General features: G+C 59.2%; 6 protein-coding genes across 6 annotated transcripts; 2 read left to right on the top strand and 4 right to left on the bottom strand.

Annotated features, from left to right (window-relative positions):
- Positions 1 to 853: 853 nt before the first annotated feature.
- On the bottom strand, positions 854 to 4,542 carry TRAVEDRAFT_28241 (trehalose synthase). The gene is made up of 8 exons (XM_008037942.1): positions 4,416 to 4,542; positions 4,112 to 4,357; positions 3,175 to 3,670; positions 2,873 to 2,886; positions 2,760 to 2,812; positions 2,420 to 2,619; positions 1,725 to 2,348; positions 854 to 1,671 (listed from the first exon to the last, which is right to left on the bottom strand). Exons 1-8 carry the CDS (start codon positions 4,533 to 4,535, stop codon positions 1,217 to 1,219), a joined length of 2,208 nt encoding a protein of 735 aa, XP_008036133.1. The 5' UTR covers positions 4,536 to 4,542; the 3' UTR covers positions 854 to 1,216.
- A 2,153-nt stretch (positions 4,543 to 6,695) lies between these two features.
- Positions 6,696 to 8,911, bottom strand: TRAVEDRAFT_57891 (uncharacterized protein; the record flags this gene model as incomplete). The annotated part of the gene is made up of 3 exons (XM_008038294.1): positions 8,620 to 8,911; positions 8,369 to 8,569; positions 6,696 to 8,270 (listed from the first exon to the last, which is right to left on the bottom strand). The coding sequence occupies exons 1-3, from the start codon at positions 8,869 to 8,871 to the stop codon at positions 6,696 to 6,698; spliced, it is 2,028 nt and encodes a 675-aa protein (XP_008036485.1). The 5' UTR covers positions 8,872 to 8,911.
- A 160-nt stretch (positions 8,912 to 9,071) lies between these two features.
- On the top strand, positions 9,072 to 10,298 carry TRAVEDRAFT_165790 (tRNA-intron endonuclease catalytic domain-like protein; the record flags this gene model as incomplete). The annotated part of the gene is made up of 4 exons (XM_008038764.1): positions 9,072 to 9,150; positions 9,209 to 9,346; positions 9,399 to 9,941; positions 9,996 to 10,298. 4 exons carry the CDS (start codon positions 9,072 to 9,074, stop codon positions 10,187 to 10,189), a joined length of 954 nt encoding a protein of 317 aa, XP_008036955.1. The 3' UTR covers positions 10,190 to 10,298.
- Positions 10,299 to 10,594: 296 nt separating this feature from the next.
- On the bottom strand, positions 10,595 to 14,171 carry TRAVEDRAFT_19341 (uncharacterized protein; the record flags this gene model as incomplete). The annotated part of the gene is made up of 5 exons (XM_008037828.1): positions 10,595 to 10,620; positions 10,650 to 11,655; positions 11,896 to 12,106; positions 12,160 to 12,177; positions 12,637 to 14,171. 5 exons carry the CDS (start codon positions 14,169 to 14,171, stop codon positions 10,595 to 10,597), a joined length of 2,796 nt encoding a protein of 931 aa, XP_008036019.1.
- Positions 14,172 to 15,019: 848 nt separating this feature from the next.
- On the top strand, positions 15,020 to 16,178 carry TRAVEDRAFT_64135 (SGNH hydrolase). The gene is made up of 5 exons (XM_008038763.1): positions 15,020 to 15,167; positions 15,249 to 15,331; positions 15,390 to 15,839; positions 15,898 to 15,980; positions 16,032 to 16,178. Exons 1-5 carry the CDS (start codon positions 15,074 to 15,076, stop codon positions 16,102 to 16,104), a joined length of 783 nt encoding a protein of 260 aa, XP_008036954.1. The 5' UTR covers positions 15,020 to 15,073; the 3' UTR covers positions 16,105 to 16,178.
- Positions 16,179 to 16,221: 43 nt separating this feature from the next.
- Positions 16,222 to 17,090, bottom strand: TRAVEDRAFT_19339 (ThiJ/PfpI family protein; the record flags this gene model as incomplete). The annotated part of the gene is made up of 3 exons (XM_008037827.1): positions 16,222 to 16,532; positions 16,588 to 16,876; positions 16,932 to 17,090. The coding sequence occupies 3 exons, from the start codon at positions 17,088 to 17,090 to the stop codon at positions 16,222 to 16,224; spliced, it is 759 nt and encodes a 252-aa protein (XP_008036018.1).
- Between the last annotated feature and the right edge of the window lie 772 nt (positions 17,091 to 17,862).

Genomic DNA, 17,862 nt, shown 5'->3' with positions numbered 1-17,862 from the left:
AAGGCAATGGGCACGCTCGCGTCATGAGTGCTAGCTACCCGTTTCTGTCGTAGAGCAATAGGGTCAGGAAAAGGTCGGCCTCGCACATTGGTGGCTAAAAGACGTACGGAGGGTCGATCATATTGTCCAGGTGAGGACGGGGAGCGCGCGCGTTTCGTTGCGGAACGCGTCACTCGCATCGGCATCGGTGTCATGTCGACCTCCATAGTGCACGTCGCAGTCAAGTAAGATGGTGTTCGTGGAGGGGGTCCTCGCCGGATATCAAGACACGACGGACGGTGTGGGGCAGAAGCGTGAGCAATAGCGAGCTGAGCTGTCCTTCAAGTACTAGAAACTCCTTCCAACGCGAGCCAATAGACAAAGCGGGGCGTCGAGGGCAGCCAAAGACACTTAATACATGGATGACCGCGAGTTATGTCAAGAGGAGAGGCTCTTTTCGCGAGATGATGGATTGGTAGGTGGGTGAGAAGCCAAAGACGCTTTCTAGCGCGCGTTCGGCCGTGCCCAAATACCGCGTGGTGGCTGTGCTTTCAATTCATGATCGGGCAGCTCGACTGCCCTTTCCGGTGGACTGGATTACCACGGACGCGATAGGTTCGGTGCAACGTACTGTAAAGATCAGAGCATAGCGGCGCCGGGTGTGACCTGTGACCGTCGGGATACGTAGCGGCGGAGCGGCGAGGCGCCCAAAATTACCATATATGGCGCGTAAGCGCCCGCTCCGGAGGTCCAAAATGGGCGCTTAGGGCCCCAAAAGCCGTTGTGACCAGTGACACAGGCCAAATAGCGGCGGGGCGGGGGCCGCTGTGACCTGTGACCCGCCGCTATGCTCTGATCTTTACAGTACTTGGCAGGAGCGACCGTCTGATCAGAGCTGGCTACGCAGAAGAGCACGTATCTATATTTCTACAGTTTTCTACACAAGAACACGTACACGCGCCACGAGACGGGGAATCGGTAGTACTACACGGCGTTCAGCAGAAGCAGCAGCCAAAGAAGAGAAAGCAACAGAGCGGGGCGCGCATTTTCGTACAACAACAGGAGCACTCGAGCATATCTCCCTCCTTCCACCCATCCTAGATACAACGTCCACAGAGGTATTCGTCGGGCGCGCGCGGCCCCCCGCCAGACCAGGCTGGGGCATGGCGCGACTCAGTATGCTGCCAGCGCGGCTCGGTACATCCGGGCGCGCGCTACCCGCAAGCGAGGAGGCCAGTCAGCCCTGGACGTTGAGGCCTGCGCGGGGGAGGCGCGGCTCGTTGGGCGCGTACGGCTCGCCGCACTCCGTGCGCATGAGGTCGTTGAGCCACGCGCCCTTGGGCTGGAGGCGCACCCCGCGCGAACAGTACATCACCGCGAGGTACATCCACGCCGCGGCATTGCCGACGGTGCCGACCTCGTCCGAGACGTGCGTGCGCGCGTATTCGGACATGGTGTCGAACAGGTCGTCGTCCGTGTACAGGTCGAACATGTGGGAGGCGACCGCGGCGTTGTCGCCGGGCTCGCACAGGTAGCCGCTCTTGCCGTGCTCGATCTGGAGGGGGATACCGCCCGTGCGCGAGGCGATGACGGGCTTGCCTGCGTGGAGCGCCTCGGAGACCTTGACTTCGAAGCCCTCGCGCGTTGACAACTGGAGCGCGAACTTGGAGTTCTCCATGAGCGCGTTGAGCACTGATGGTACATGTGAGATTCTCTTTCTGGGTAAGCAGCGCAGCAAAACTCACGTTGGTCGCTGGGCGGGCAGCGCATGACAACAAAGTCCTTCGCGTACTCGGCGTACTTGGTGTGGATGAGCTGCATCGTCTCGTCGTAGATGATGCTCGCGTCGGGGTCATCGACGGCGCCGTGCCCGCAGATGAGCATCTGCGGCGGCTCCGTGGCGGGCTCCTTCTCCGCGAGGAGCTTCCGGAAGCGCGCGTACGAGTCGATCACGTTCGGAATGCCCTTCGACGGGTCGAAGCGCGCGATCTGCACGATGTAGTCGCGCAGCGGCCAGCCGAGCTCGTTCATCTTCTCCTTCACGCACAGCTGCCGGAACTCGCCCATGTAGTACTGCAGGTCCCAGTCGCCGAGCGGCTTGTTGAGGCCATCGAGCCAGTCGGTCGCGGCGCCGAGGAGCGTGAGCTTCTCCGGTGGGACGTCGCTCGGGACGAACTTGTTGACCGGATGCGAGATGAAGAGGTCTGCGTGCTGGATGTTGTTCCAGAGGTACTTCCAAACCTCCTCCTGCGGCGAGCCCGCGACGTGGACCAGGTCACTTCGGATCTCGATGTGCGAACGGTAGATGATCGGCAGGTCGGGGCGCACGCGCTTGATCAAGGGGATGAGTCCCGGCATCTGCGGGTCATCTAGACGGAGCGGAAGACAGCAATGTTCACGTCAGGGAACTCATTCGCGAGCGCACAGCGTCTCCACTCACCGATGAACGCGATATCCACACCGCCTGGTGCGAGGGGGCCACCCTCTGCGGTCCAGCGGAGACCGTTCTTGAGGATCCAGGCATCAAAGTTGTCCTTTGCCTCCTTGCTGAGACGGAGGTTGGGGTCGGCGACGCCTTGCAGGATGTTGTGGTTGTTCTTGGTAGTCCGGAATACGGACGGCGAGGGGTTCGGCACGTACCTATGAGGATATACAGGTTAGCATATACCATATGTTGTACGTGTTCTCCGCTCCGAAGACGGGTCCCGGAAGAACATATGTCCGAAAGCACAGGCGCTCCGTCGACGGGAGCGAATGCTTCGATTGAATACTCTACTCACCATGCAGCATCGACGTCGAGGAGGTTGAGGAAGCGGATGAGCGCGTGGCGCATCTATAGCAGCGGGTTCTCAGCATCAGGCACAGAATGCGTGCGAACGAAGACAGTACTCACAAGCGCGACTCCTCCTGTGTGCGGCGAAGTGGAGAGACTCGATCAGATAACTCGTCCCGATACGAAGATCCAGAACGATAGCGAGAATGAGTGGCGGCGAGAAGCCTCGAGAAGCACAGGCCGCCACGAGAAGCGATCAAACCCCGCATCACATGCCCCGAGAATCCGGGGAAGTTCTCACTACCCCGCATTCCATTCAGTTTCAGGACCCCGGCTGCGGCAACTCGCGAACATGGCCGGGCGTGGGGTTGCGCAGGGGTTCGACGCCGACGCCAACGAGCCATGAAAGAACAAGCACTCACCTCCCTGCGGCGTAGACGAGAAGAAACCAATCTTGATCTTCTTCTCGCGGAGCTCGTCGGCGAGCTTGATGACGGAGTTCCAGGTGCCCTTGCTGTTGCCCTTGCGGTACTCGTCGATGTCGTCAATGAGGTGGATCTTTCCGCCCGCGTCGACCGTAACCTGGTTGCGCGCTCCGATAGACAAACGTGGGTTGTTGCCAGGGCCGAAGTACATGATGCACTTCCGGGCAGCAGAATCGGCCTGCTCATCGACAGTGCGGGGAATTGGCAGCTTGTTTTGCGTCGCGGTGACGTTCGCCTGGCCAGCGGGCAGCTGCGCGGGGTCGTAGTAAACGGTGGGCGTCTCTGCGCCGGAGGGCACATAGGAGCCGGTGGTGGACGAGATGCGGTGCTTGATGTTTGGGCGAGTGACGGAGTCCGTGTGGAACGGCTTGATGTTGAACACGATGGGGACGATGTCCAGGTCGAACCACAGGCGCGTGCAGAGATTGGGTGCCTGTGAAGTGCGCGATAAGTTTCATGTCACTCCAGATGGTCCGGGAGGCGTAATGCAGATCTGCTGATAGAAGCCCGAGGAGGGACGAATCGAAATGGCTCGAATTTCAGTTCCTGAAGAACTCCATCGCAGCCTGAGCAGCGTGTGTTCTGCTGCTAGGCTGGGTGCCAGCTTGCCAATCGCAGATACGCGCGGATCGCGCCTGGCTCTTTCGAACTCGCCGCGAAAGCAGCCAGCCCAGACGATCCCTTCGGAAGCACCGAAATGAGGCCCAGCTGGGGCCTCTCCGGCCCACTGGCCGTTGCATCAAGACGTAACCATAACGCGACCCGCGAGTCTGGCCCGCCGCCGTTTAGCAGAGCGAAGGGCGAGACCCGTACGCGATACGCATCCTCGCGCGCGTTTGTGCGCCCCGTCTAGACCAAAGCAAGGCACACGTACCTCTCTGAGCAGGCTGACGGTCACACCGGCGCCGAGGAACTTGCACATGTGCTCGGTCGCGAACTTGCGGAGGAGTTCAAGGACATGCTTCTCCACGTTCGAAGCCTGCTCCTCGGGGTTGTTCGGGTTGTAGGGGACGGTGGAGGAGGCGAAGTCGGTGTTGTACACGGAGTCGTGGATGGAGATCGCGAGCTCTAAAGCTGTGTTGTTGTTGATGACGGTGCCTGCGATACCAGCCCACATGGGCTGAGCAGATCGGGAGATGGGATGAGGCGGGGGCCGGGTAGATTAGATGGGCGCGTACCGTGAGCGAAGAGTAGGCCTGGACATTGGGCCGCTTGCTCGAGACGACGGAGGAGAGCCTGCGCCGGATGGCGTCGGAGGTCTTGGACTGGAACTGGTGGTGCGGAGACGAGGGTGCCATCGTAGGAGGATGGGGGTAGGAGGGAAGAGGCGGATGGGGCGATAGTGGGTTTATATAGCACTCGGGCGTTGAGCGAGGCTGGAGAGAAGGCAGGGCAGGGCGCGCGGAGGGTAGCCAGGGCTCGAGCCAGGCCCGTCTATGACCGCCGTCCAGTGGCTCGCTGATGCACATGCGGCAGCTCTGTCCCATTCCGCCCACCACACAACAGGCGCCCCGCGCTTATGTCACTCTCCTCCCTCTCCACCCGCTCTCCATCCTTCTTCCCCGCTCGCGTACTCTTCTCGTCTCATCCGCTCGCCCGCGCGCAACCCGCGCGGGGCGTATCCTCTGGGACGGACCTGCGCGAGACATCCGCGGTGAACAGAAATGCCCTAGAAAGGCACACCCAAACGTGCGTCGCGCGCCCTGGTCCCACCCACCGCAGGCAGCCTTGAGAACTTCCCCGCAGCCCGCAGGGACAAGCCACTAGTATCGCCTCGCGCGTCCTTCGCCTGACAATCCCCCAGGTCATGAGTGCACCTCCCCAGTGTCGTCCCAGTCCCTCGGTGCGCGTCCGTCCTCTCAGCTGCCGTCACGACGTCTGATCCGTCCGTGGCAGAGTGTATATCTCCATCCTCGCCGCGCGCGCCTCCTCCCCATTGCTCTCGTCGGCATTGGGGTGTCAGCCACGGTCGCGCACCGAGGGTCCCATGGGAAGCCGGGTCCATCTAGTGCCCGCCGAGCTTCGACGTCCTTGCCAACGCCCTTCGCCGCGCGCCGCTTGAGGCAACCCCGGCCGCGCTCGGACATGCTTGCGCCCCAACGCTCGCACAGAAGGGTGTATGGCCCGCGCGCCAGAGCCCGCGATCCCGCCCTAGACAGGAACGCGTCGAGCCCCATCGTCTTCGCTGCTTCCCGCGCGCGGTCACCAGACCCCCCGTCGAAGCCATTTCAAGGTCCGTTTTGCGTAATGCGTATGAACCGAGCCTCGCGCGTGGGCTTCCCCTCCGCAGAGTGTACGCCGAAGACGGGCTTGCGATGGGCTTCGCCGCGCTAGTTCCTCGATTGGCTCTCGGCCGGGGACCACCCCAAGAACTGGGGTCTGCGGCCTGGAGACACTGGATATTGATACCGCGGTGTAGCTGAAGATCCTGAGCAGGCGCCGCGGGTAGGTATGTACGTTGTGCTCACGCGTGACCGTGTTGCGGTTGCTTAATGAGCGCGTCGCGACGCGTCCGCCCTATTGCCGCGCCCGCAGTCCGCATAAACTACTGATTGCATTCGTCGGAATTGTGTATCTCACCAGCTCGCGCTTGATGTGGTGCTGATCGAAGTTTGAGTGGGCGAACAGGATGCTAAAGAAGATCGAGTATGCTTATACTATGGTGTGGTGGTGGACAGTGATTTGAAGGTGGAGAACTCGCTCGACGCGAGGAGGTTCGGGCGAGGCTGCCTCGGCGGAGGGGCGTACAGATCGGAGTACCTATACGATACGAAACGTTCAACCATTAAACACGCTCGGATACTTACACGGAGGTCCGAGAGAGCGCTTATATTCTTACGGAGGAGCTATTGAGCGGTAAAGTCGACGTCGATGAATTCGAGATTCGAAGCGATGGGCGTTATACGAGGAAGCAGCGATGGTCGAGCGAACGGAGGGGGAGGGGGGGGGGGAACCAGGATCGATTCGTAGGCGAGACCCCGCCTCTTAAGTACCAGCACGCGCGGCCCCGCGACCGTGTTCGCGTCCGGGGCCACCGCCGCGCTTCGACATAAGCTACAGCAACGTACGCATGAGCCCGTAACGAGCAAGTGCCAGCACCATTGGAACCAAAACCAGTTTGCGCGGGCGTTCCGTAACACGTTGCCTGTCATCCCGCTACCGGTCGCTCGAGGACGCGACGCGCGACATACGCGATTCTTGAGCGCTCGTGATCGCGTTTCGCCTGTCGAGTCCACTGTGGTCTAGGCGTTTGCTGGCCCTCTGGCTTCTGTAGTCTGAAAGCGGTCGACCGTATCATACTTCCACAACGGAGTAGGTACCATAGGGCTCGAGGCCAGTGCGTTAATGTATATGTTCTGTGAACAAAGTATCGTATGTATCGGGGTATCGTACTAGTTTCAATATATACGTCTATACATGATTCGTGAGGTAAATCTAAAGATTCTAAACCTTCAGCTTCAGAAGTCATACCAGTCTTCCGCCGAACCCCCACCTCCCGGTGACAACGGTCGCCACTCTTCCACAACCTCCCCTCCGTCGTCCGGTGCGGACCGGGCTGTGAACGGGTCGTCTCTCCCGACGACCGTCCCGACAGAGCCGTCTTCGTCCTCCTCGAAGTCCTTGTCCTCATGGTCAACTTCATCTTCGTCGAATACCCCCACGCCATGGGTGCCACCATACTCGTTCTCGAGCTCGGGCTGTTCCGCAACGGGGTGCGCTTCTGGATCCAGCAACCTCGCGAGCGCGTCCATGTTGATTCTCTTCGATCCCACGGCTCGCTCCTTGCCCTTTCCCGTTGTCGAGACTTGTCCCGCCTCATCGCCCTCATTGACATCATCTCGTCTCCGCTTCTTCCCCCGTTTGGTCTCCTTAGCCGACCCCTCTCCGCCATCGGCATCTCCGTCCTCATCCCATCCCATGGCAATCCGCACCGCCTCCACCTCCTCGGGGGCACGCATGAAGCCTTCAAGCTCATCCTCTCCAAATAGCTCATCGTCCGCAATGCACGACTCGTCCGCACCCCCACGATCCGCGGCGAGGAGCTGAAGCCGGCTCGGCGCAGCGCGGAACACGTGCGAAAGCGAGGACGCGTCCGCGGTGAGCAGGTGCGTGAGCAGATCTGGGGAACCTGGCCCCGCGGTCCTCGGAGAGGCGCAGCGAGTCAACGCAGAGCCGAGCGGGGCGGGAGAAGGGAGTGCGGAGGTTGAGAGCGGGTCGAGGAGGAAGTGCGACGCGTCCACAATGGACTTTGGGTGGTGCGTCTTCGCTTTCTTGCCTTTCCGAGGGCCCGTCCCATCGTGACTACTCCCAGAGCCAGAGGGAGCTTGGGAAGCCGTGGAAGATATCTGGCTCCCATCCCAGTCGTCCGTGCCCGTATCTTTCTCGTCCACCTCGAGCTCGAGTAGCGGCCGGCCAGCGCTCTCGACGCGTTTCCGCCAAATCTCCTCCTGAAACTGTACGACGTCCTTGAGGCCCCGCGCGACAACGACACGCTTCGCGACCTTCGAGCGGCCCCCGCCCGCCTTCCCCTTCGCGCGCTTACGCTCGTGCGCGTCCAGCCAGGGTACCTCCCGGATCCACTCCTCGACGAGGTCGTAGATCTGCTTGTACCGCTGCATCACGACACCCTTGCCTGCGCCCACTCGTGCGCCGAGTGATTGGGCCAATGCGCCGGCGTGTGGTAGGGAGGAGCCCAGCTCTGCTTCGAGTGCGAGCAGGAGTATGGCGCATGCGGTAGGCTGGGTGGGAAGATGCGCTAGCATGTGTGTGCGCTCAAGGAGGACCGACAGAGCGTTGGCAATGCGCATGACGCTCGTGAGCTGCGAAAGGAGTGACGATAGTGTCTTGATGAGCTGAGCGGGCAGCGGATTGCTACTTGTGTTACCCTGGGTGATATCGACCAACGAGACCAAATGGGTTTGAAGCATCGGCAAATGCACGGCGGGGTCCGCGGTAGACAGCTTCAGGTCGAGCAGTTCGACGACCGCGCTGAACGCGCGCGAAACTGCGTTGGGCGATTCGTCAAGTAGGTACTAGGAGATACGCCATGCGTCAACACGCGTTCATTACTCAAGTGCCCTGGAACAGCTGAGATCCATCCAATCTTTATTAAGGGCAAAGGGAGACTTACTGCAATGTCACGGATCGAATCGCTCTTGTGCGCCTCGCGTAGGGCAATAGCGAGTGCCGCTCCGGCGGTCAGCTTTGCCCGGCGTCCCCAGCGGTAGTGACCACGCCTCATAGCTTGGTCGAAGATACCTTGCGCGCGCGAAGTTATACCAGGATTCGACTGGCGGGTAGCAATCGTACGAATAAACTCGTGCATGGATATCTATATCCGACGTTAGTTGCATCCTACGTTCGCGAAACAAGTTGGCATACCGTATTCTTGCGATCCCGCGCCTCCTTGCCCTGCCCCGCCAGGGCCCAGCCATTTCTACCTCGCAGCGTACCGCCGCCAGGCACATTACTCCAAACAGAGTATTCGCGCGCCGACGTGTCGATGTAGTCATAGTGAGAGGTGAACACGCTCTGGGTTGGGTCCGCGAGCGTGCCACATTGGAGGCATATCGCGGAACCGAGTTCTTGGTCCCATTCAGTTGTCGCACCGCACTCTTCGCATCTACCACTCATCCCATGCGGCTATGAGAAGCCTTTCGCCACCAGAGTTTGGATGCCAGCGCGCGCACGGAAGGGGGGGGGAGGTGATGGTGGTGGTGGTGGTGGTGAGCACGAACTTAAGGGGGCGCGAGGTGACGAGGTGTGATCTGGTGTGATAGGTGTGATGCGTGACGAGGCGAGAACTTTGGGTGTACGGGCGTCTAATAAGAAGAATGGCCTCTGACTCCGACTCCGACCGCAAAATCCAGCTGCGAGTCTCCAACGACAAGGCATATGTCTGGGACGTAGAGGGTGGGTAAATTTTGAGAGCGACATTTCAATTTAAGCTAATTTACTGAGAGAAGGATAGACATCGCAGCTCTACGCGCGAAACACCATGTTTGCGGCGTTTTGACCGGAACGCTGCCCCATCTGTCTCAGCAGAATGTCTTCCTCGGAGTACCTCTCGTACTGCTACCGGAAGAGGTTGTGCTACTCATGGAAAAGCGTACGTCTTCGATGTATCTCTAACATATCAGACAGACGCTCATGTCCCGTAGAACTCGCGGTGCTAATCGACGACCCAAATGCTCACCAACCGCCTTCCGCGGAGGCATTGGAACATTGGAATATGGAGCGAGAAGCATCTGCAATCCAGCAGATCGCAATATCGGAAGCCGAGAGGGCATCAGACAAGGCCGCGAAATTGTCGAGCTCCGAGGAAGCCATCCGGAAGCGCAAGGAGCGCGAGGCAAAAAGAGCTGCTGCCGCGCTCGCGAAAGCCATAGCGGAAGGGATCTCTGCTGAGGAGTTTGCCCAGGCGTCTTCGGACCGACTCGTCGAGGAGCGCCCAGCGACCCCTAGCAAGCCCGCACCGCCGACGTTTAACGTGACAATTCCAGCAAGCTCGTCTGAGCTGAAGTGGTATGCTCCCCGTGGACACGCGCACCCGACCCTCGCTTCGGCTCGTACCGCAGGGGTGTGGTCGTACCCAACTACCCCCTACGAACGGGCCAAGTGTCGCGTGTTCCAAGACCTCTGGGAGAAGGGAAACTTCATGGGTGGAGGCATCAAATTTGGAGGCGACTTCCTGGTATACCCTGGTAAGCTTTTATCTGCACATGGATAATGTAGGAATCACTGACACACATATTCAGGCGATCCCTTACGGTACCACTCGCACTTCGTCGCGACCGTCATCGAGTCTCCCAAGGCGCCTCTTATGCCGATGGAAGTTGTGGCGCATGGACGATTGGGTACGGCGACGAAGAAGTCTCATTTGTTCTGCGAGTGGGACGAGCAGTCGCAGGAAGTCACATACTTTTCTGTCGAGTGGGCCGGGTTTGGTTGATGCCACTTTTGTGCTGTAGGCGTATTGCGAGAGAACATCGGACATGGAAATAAGCGTGCAGAGAATATCAAGATGAAATTACGCGAGGTCATGCTATCGTCATATATCGTAGCCAAGGTACATAGCTCACTAAATTTCTCGTCATGGGGTCTACCACGCTAGGTCTCCTGTAGGTACGCATCACTCTCCGGCTCGACTTGGACGGACGAATTCCGGCCATCTCCACCCGGACTGTGAACCGTGAATTCTCGAGGAGTCTCGCTTCCCGCCTCCATAGAGAGCCATTTATCCCCCATGTCCACACACAGTGTGATAGCCCCCTCAGATGCAACAGCCAGCTCCATAGCTTCCACTTCGGCCCAGCCTTGCACCAGATAGAGGCTCAGCTCCTTCAGGGCCCCACCCCTACTTGGAGAACGTAGGGCGACGGCCTTGTGCAGAGGCTCCTTGATGAGCGTACCCCGATCGATGTCGCACAACTCCAGCGTCGCGAGCTTTGGGCAGAGAAATGCGGCAATGGCAGCGGGATCTGTGAGCTCTGTGAGCTCCGCGTGCGCCGTCTCGGAGTCGTTCGGCCCTCCAGCAACCGGGGGTCTCCGGATGCAGAGGTAGTTGAGCAAGTCCCTCAGTGTGGGACCGCACATGGACACCACCCGCAGGGAAGTCAGGTTGGGGAAGTGCGAGAGCGCATGGCCGACGTTCACGTTGTGTAGCCTTCTCGGAGGCCCGGAGACCACGATGCTCTCGACTTGGGATACGTCCAGTGGCCAGGGGCACATGAGCTCGGACATATCATCCTGGGCCCTACTGGGGATCGCGAGCTCGAGCTCGAGTACAGGCTCGAGGGCGGCGTCGGGGGTGTGGAAGGCGCGCAGGTTGAACTTGCCATCGTCGAAGGCGAATTCGAGCCGTCGGAGGCCGGCGAAGCATTGGAGGGTCCCCTCGGAAGAAGGGGGGATCATATCGTAGCCGTCCCCGGTGTATCGTGCTTGGAGGCGCATGAGGGCGGTGGGGGGCACGCTCAGGCGGTTCAGCAGATTGTACATGAATGCCTCTGAGCTTTGTATGTGTATTTGTTGCAGACGGGACAGGGAAACAGGAAGTCCAGAGTCGATAATGTCGGCGACCTGCGGTCGCGGAGGTCCTGCGATGCGCAGCTGCTCCAGTAGGGGGCACTGTCCTAAGAACTCTACCAGACGTTTCAGGCTGGGCAGGCCGCGTGAGGTGGTTTGCACAATGTCGAGGGTCAATAGGGAGCATGGGATGGTAGCGGTTGGAAAGATGCCGACGTTTCGAATGCAGAGCTTGAGGAGCGACGGAAAGGGGAAAGTCCCCCCGAAAAGACGTGCCGCCGATACTAGGGACACATCGGGCCCCTCAACATTTGGCTTCGGGCGCTTCTCCAACAACAGTTCCTGGAGCATCGGTGCTGGGGAGGATAGCCGGCCGAAGAAGCGTTCTATATTCTGGTCGGGCGGGCAGCGCACTCGAATCCCGCGCACGCGAGGCAGGTGTGGCGCTAGAAGGCGAGAGAGTTGGTGCATGGGGTGGCGCGGATTGGTGAGAAAGACCGAGAGAGGCATGCTCCTCGAACGCTCGAGAAACGCGGTGGTAACGTCCAAACGGTCGATGGCAAAATATGTCCAGAGCGCCGGGGCGTTGAGGGCGATATCCCGCCATCGTTTGCAAACGTGGGTAGCGCGTACGATGTGCACTACGTCTCCCTGGCGGCGGTCCATGAGGTTCTTGAGAACCTCAAGAATGATCTCCTCTGGCAGGCGGTTGGGGAGTGCGACAGTGTTGTGAAGCTGCCTGAGTGCGACTAGCTCGGTCGACAAAGAACTGAGAGCTTTGAGACGCCATTCGCTCTCTCGTGCAACGTGAGCCAAGACTTGCTCTGGCGATTGAGAGGCCATACTGCACATTATGTATCAGACCGACTAAAAAAATGACTCTGTCGCGGAACTTACCGTCGTCTGACAGGTCCACTGGTTCGGTCGGGTGTCCAGCGTGAGCAGGCGTTTGCCGGCGCCAGTGGAATATGGACAATTTCGGAATGCTCAGCGCTAAACGCTAAAACGTGGCAAGTGTGGTGGGCCGTTTCGGGTATGTTGTATACCATATTGAGAAAGGTACTAGCATCGCGACACAGATGCCGACGCATGTGCATCAGGACTAGCGTTAGCATCAGCAAAAAGATTTGACTATATTGGGAGAGGTATACAAGTATAAGGAGGAAACACTATGCTACAGAGGGTGCGGATGATACAAATACAGCGACATGTACACAGCTGAGGCAGTCCGAAAGCAAAGAGGAGCGGTTGGAACGAAGAGGGGGACAGGGTTGTCGTAAAAATAAAACATTGTGCGAATATCATGAGCAAATAAAGACCACGAGGTAATCACGGATGCGTCTTCTTTGTCGACCCGCGGGGTGCCGGGCTTACGCATTGTTCCGAATGAGAACCTCCAAGTTCTTGCAGCGAGCGAATGACTTTAACGCGTCGATGGCGGTAGACTTGGAGCCAGGAACCGGACGTTTGCTATACCCGATGGTATCAATAAGCTCCACCGTAGCCAGCTTGGGGCATAGAAGCGAGCTGTCGGGTAGAGCGGTGTCCAACGCCATAAATAGCTGGTAAACGTCTATCCACCACGCCCCGGCCACCACTAAGGTCGAGAGAGCGCGCAGCGGACGGAGCAGGCTGGCCCAGTGCGCTTGATCGGCTGGAACGGCGAAGGCGCCGTACAAATTGAAGGAAAGAACCTCGACGCTGGAAACGTCCTTGATCGGCCACGACCAGAAAAATAGGCTTGGTTCCAAAGGCGTCCCCATGAGGCCGTCCGATGTGAGAGCGATCTTGACGTCGGGATCTAAGGTTGTACGCTCCTGCTTGTAGGAGCCCAGGATCTGCATTTGTTGTCCGGAGGAGCGCACATCCATACGCCGTAAGCTCTGGCCCATGCATGCCAGCTTGTAAACTCGTTTGCCATTGTCGCGCTGCCGGAAAAGGAGTGTCGTGACGGCCTTGTCGTCCATTGGAAATGATATATCAAACTTAGGCATCTGAGAGGCGTCCGGTTCCATGTGACGTATGACATCCGCGAGCGTCTTGAAGTTCGGCGCGTGGTAGCTGAACGTCTTGAGCTTCGAAAGCTGACAGATTGGCAGATCGATTCCGTCCTTCTTGCGCTCGAATGCGACCGGGTCCACTGAGTGCAGCGTGAACTCTTCGAGTTCTGGACAGCGAGATAGGAAGTGTATGAGGGTTGCGCTCGTCGGCGGAGGCGCGACGGTGAATACCAGCTCGAGGCGGCGTAGGCTGAAGCTCATGAGACCGTGTTGCAGAGCCGATGGTTCGAGGAGAGCGCGCCCAATGTTGAAATTGCACAGTTTCAGCGAAGTGAGTCCGCGGAAGGTCTGCGCTGTCTCTTCCGAATCAGGCAGGCCAAGGGATACCGGCTTTTCTTGACGGGTAAGCGCAAGAGACAGGCTCGTCAGTCTGCGGTCGGGAAAGTCTTCGAGCATGCCCAGCACCCAGGCGCTCATCTTGGATGAGTGCGAGGTCACGCTCAGCGACCGTACCCGATCCAGCTGAGGACTGAGGATGGAGACGCTGTTCATCAGCGCAACTGTCTCGGATACGTTAAATTTCACGTCGTGGATGTCGACGTCGAGGGGGAGACCACGCGATCGCTCCAAGTGGCGGGCCGTCAAGATGGGGTTCTCCAGCCTAAAGGATCTGTAAAGCAGCGCGGCATCGGCAATGATGCTCCGCCACTGCGAACAGACCTGGGAGAGGCCCTGGAGGAGGTAGGGGCTGTCAACTTCTTCGGCGAGAGCATTGGCAAATATCTGGGTCAGGATCTCCACGGGGAGTTTGTGCACGGGGCCGCGGCGCCGAGCATTGTAGCTGGCTTGAAGTTGGCCGAACCGAATCATCGGGTCTCGCCGAAGTGTGTCAACTGAGGTAGAGCTCATTTTGCTGCTGGAAGGTGAAAACTGGTCAAGCGATGCCAAAGGTAGGGGCAGGAGGGACTTACCGTTAAAAGCTGGGTGTACGGTGGCTAAAGTCGAGAAAGCGATGAGGGGAGTCTCCTTCCTTGAGATTGGATAGGACGAAAGCGAGCTCGAAGTCAGAGAGAGGGGGGAGTCGATGTGAGACACGGGAGCGTAATAAAGAAGGGGGCCTGCCGTGGTAGGGGAGGGGAGGGAGGTACTTATACGCCGGCCGCGACTCGTTGCTCAGCGGCCTCACCGGTGGGTAAAGTGAGTTGTGGGTAAGACCCGTTGCAGGGCGACGCGTAACCGAGCCGGGTGAGGAATTACACGGAGGTGTAGCGCGCATGTCTACGTGGACAAACGCCCTTCCGTCCTCTTTCTCCGCCTTAGCGATCGCGCAGGGGGGCAGGACAATGAGCGCGGCTGGCCGCACGGTCCGCCGCCCGACTCTCTGGGAAACGTGCTGCGGAGCACATTACGTGGGCCTCGACTATTTCTCTGGCGTCCAGTAGCATCGTGCGCCGGGGGAGAGGCGGGAAGAGGAGGCGAGTGCCGGAAGAGTCTGGACTCGGATATGCGTGCTAGCCATGGTGTAGCGGCTGAAAGCACTTCTTTGTAACTGCCAAAGGTGGATCAGCTCTTTCCGATAACATGCGTATAGATATAGAGAATAGTCGCCTTTCGTTCAGTACTAGTGTTTTCTGCCAGCGGTGGTCGCAGTGGTACCTGGTCAGGCTCGTGGGCGGTGAACCCGTCGGAAGCGCTCGTCCCGATCCGCCCGATACGATCGTGCGCCGCTCTTTGGCCGTCTCGCACTGGCTCACCACGTCGACTACCAGAGACCATTGCGCCGCTGACCCACATTCGGCGCGATCTATACAATGGCGGCCCATGTGCAAGACGCGATCATGCTGCTTGGGGACTCGCTCACGCAGGGCGGGTTCGACTTGAACGGCTTCGCTGCCAAGCTCGCTCGTACGCCTGTTCTCCGATTATACCCCGCGCGCGATATGCACTAACGAAACCTTCTGCACGCGTCCACATTACCTTGTTCAGATGTGTATAACAGGAGAATGGATGTGCTGAACCGCGGGTTCAGCGGGTACAACACCGAGTGGGCATTGCCTGTCTTCGAGCAGGTGCGCACGCACACCCAAGGGACGCGCACGCGTCTTTTAACGACGACCGCGACTGCAGTGCTTCGCGACGAAGGAAGAGCAGAAGTACGCGCCCAAAGTGCGCCTGCTTGTCATCTGGTTCGGCGCGAACGACGCCGCGCCTCCGCCGAAAGCGCAATACGTCCCGCTCGACCGCTTCCGCGCGAATCTCCGCACGATGCTCTGGACGGTGCGCGCGCCCGAGTCCGCGTGGTACTCGCCGGACACGCGCGTCGTGCTCATGACGCCGCCCCCAGTGAGCACCGGGCAGCGCGGGCGCGCGCAGCGGGCGAAGGAGCCCCCACGCGAGAATGACAGGGAGTTCGAAACGACGCGGAGGTATGCGGAGGCCGTGAGCGAGGTCGGGAAGGCGGAGGGTGTGCCGGTGGTGGACCTTTGGGGGAGGCTGTATGAGGCGGCGGGGCGGGATGAGGTGGGGCTGGAGGGGTTCTTGACGGACGGGCTGCATTTGAACGAGAAGGGGTATGCGGTGAGTGCGCTTGTGATACAGAATCGCTGGAGGTGTTGTGTACTGAGCCATGACGCAGATTGTGTTCGAGGAGCTGGTCAAGGCGATCAAGGAGAACTATCCAGAGTACCACTACGACAACTTGAAGAGCGTGTTCCCCTAGTACGTGCTTCCTCCGCCGTTGGTGTTACCTACGCTGATCGCCATCGACAGCTTCGACGTCATCGCAGAGAACCAAGAGAACTGCCGGGAGTTGACTCAGAAGAGAAGCGCGTTCTCAAGCTGATGAAAGACGGGTCGTCGCTGCAGGCAGGACAGCATAGAAAACGCAAGTGCAAACGGTGTATTGATACAAATCATAGAGTGCTATAGATACAAGCGGTTATACATGCACGAGAGCGACTCAGTGCGCCTTGAGCAGCTCGATAAACTTGTTACCTAGCGCGGTCGCGGCCATGGGATTGGCGCCAGAGACGACCTCGCGGTCGACAGTGATGCCGCCCATCTTCTTCCCGGCCGTGCTAATCATGTCGGCGCCCTCGGCCGCAAGGGAAGACTCCACCTTGTTAGAGACTTTGCCGCCTTTGAGGATTTCGACGAGCTTTTCCTCCGCGTCGGACCAGGAGGTAAGCTTGTACCCCCTGTACGCGAATCCGGGCGAGTTGGGCGCGTACTTGGTTGAGAGTAGCGCGTACGGGCCGTGGCAGATTATCGCTGCGAACCTCTGTCAGCATTCCGCATTGGTGATGATGGTGCTCGAGAGCATTACCTGTGGCCTTGTGCTCGTTATGGAAATGAAGGAGGATGCGGCCAAGCTCAGGGTTTTCGCCGAGGTCGGTGATAGGTGCGTGGCCTCCGGGAATGAAGACCCCGGCGGAGGACTGGAGCTCTTCGTCAGAGATGGATCCGTATGGGCGAGGATTGCGGATGTTGTTCTCGATCTCCATTCGCTTGATAAGCTCCTGGTCCTTTCGCTTTGTCCACCAGTTCCCGAAGTAGACGAGGAGTGACTCGGAGAGCGGGTCTACGCTGGGAGATTTCCCTGCGGGTGAGGCGAACTGTAAATTGACATGTAAGCGACTCGTAATGATTGACAATGAGCAGAATACGTACGACGACTTCATAGCCGGCATCAAGAAGCTGACCGAGGGGTGTTGCGAGTTCGGTCAGGAAGACGCCTGTGTCTTCTTGGGAGACGCTGCCGCCGTCTTGTTTACGGATGGCGAACTTGTCGGCATCGGAGAGGATGATTAGTACTTTTCCTGTGGACATGGTGAAGGTGATGTGTGTCGCAGCAAAGCACTCGGCGCAGCTGTATATATACGTCCATCCTGAGGGAGCAGTATACGTATGCACATGACGTTCGTGCCTTACGCTGTGTGGGGTATGAGGAGGAGGTGGGGCAAACGCGCGCCAAGTCCGCATGAGCCTGCCCTAAAGCCGACGCGGTCACGGACGGCGGGGAGGAGACGCGACTTACGTCAGACGAACACGAACCAAATAACGCGCAAACAAAGGCGGGCGTCCGAAAGCGGTTCGTTTTCTCGACACCAGTGCGCTCGCTGCGACCGACACACCGCCCGACGACATACCCTGCGACGCCCCTTCTTCTCTCTTCGACCAGCACCCACATCTTCGTCCCCGACATCGCACCGCACGGCCGGCTGCAGCGCCCGGAGGAGCGGACCCTCGAGCGGATCTCGACGCGTCCTTCAACCTGTTCATTTCGCGTGAGAACCCCGCTTCGCTCGCCAGCGCCGCTTCGTCCTCGAGGTCCTTTGAGCTGACTCTGATCCCCCTCCTCTCAAGGCGCGGCCTCCTCCGCCTCACGCTCCTTCGTTTCAAGGTCAGTGTCCCTCTCAGTGCCCTCGTTCCCCATGTGCCTCTCGTTTCTACCCATTGCCGGTCATTACCATCCGCGGGAGGCCGGACAGCGCATAGGGCATCGTCATCGTAGCCCATGATCCATGATGACAGTGCTGGCTTTTCAGCCTTGGGGAACTCTCGTACGTTTCATCTGCGCCTGAAGAGCTCCGCGCATAGT

This window comes from Trametes versicolor (assembly GCF_000271585.1).
Source record: "Trametes versicolor FP-101664 SS1 unplaced genomic scaffold TRAVEscaffold_4, whole genome shotgun sequence".
NCBI classification, from domain to species: domain Eukaryota; kingdom Fungi; phylum Basidiomycota; class Agaricomycetes; order Polyporales; family Polyporaceae; genus Trametes; species Trametes versicolor.
Note: the sequence above shows the minus strand (reverse complement) of the source record. Positions and strands in the feature narration are given on the sequence as shown.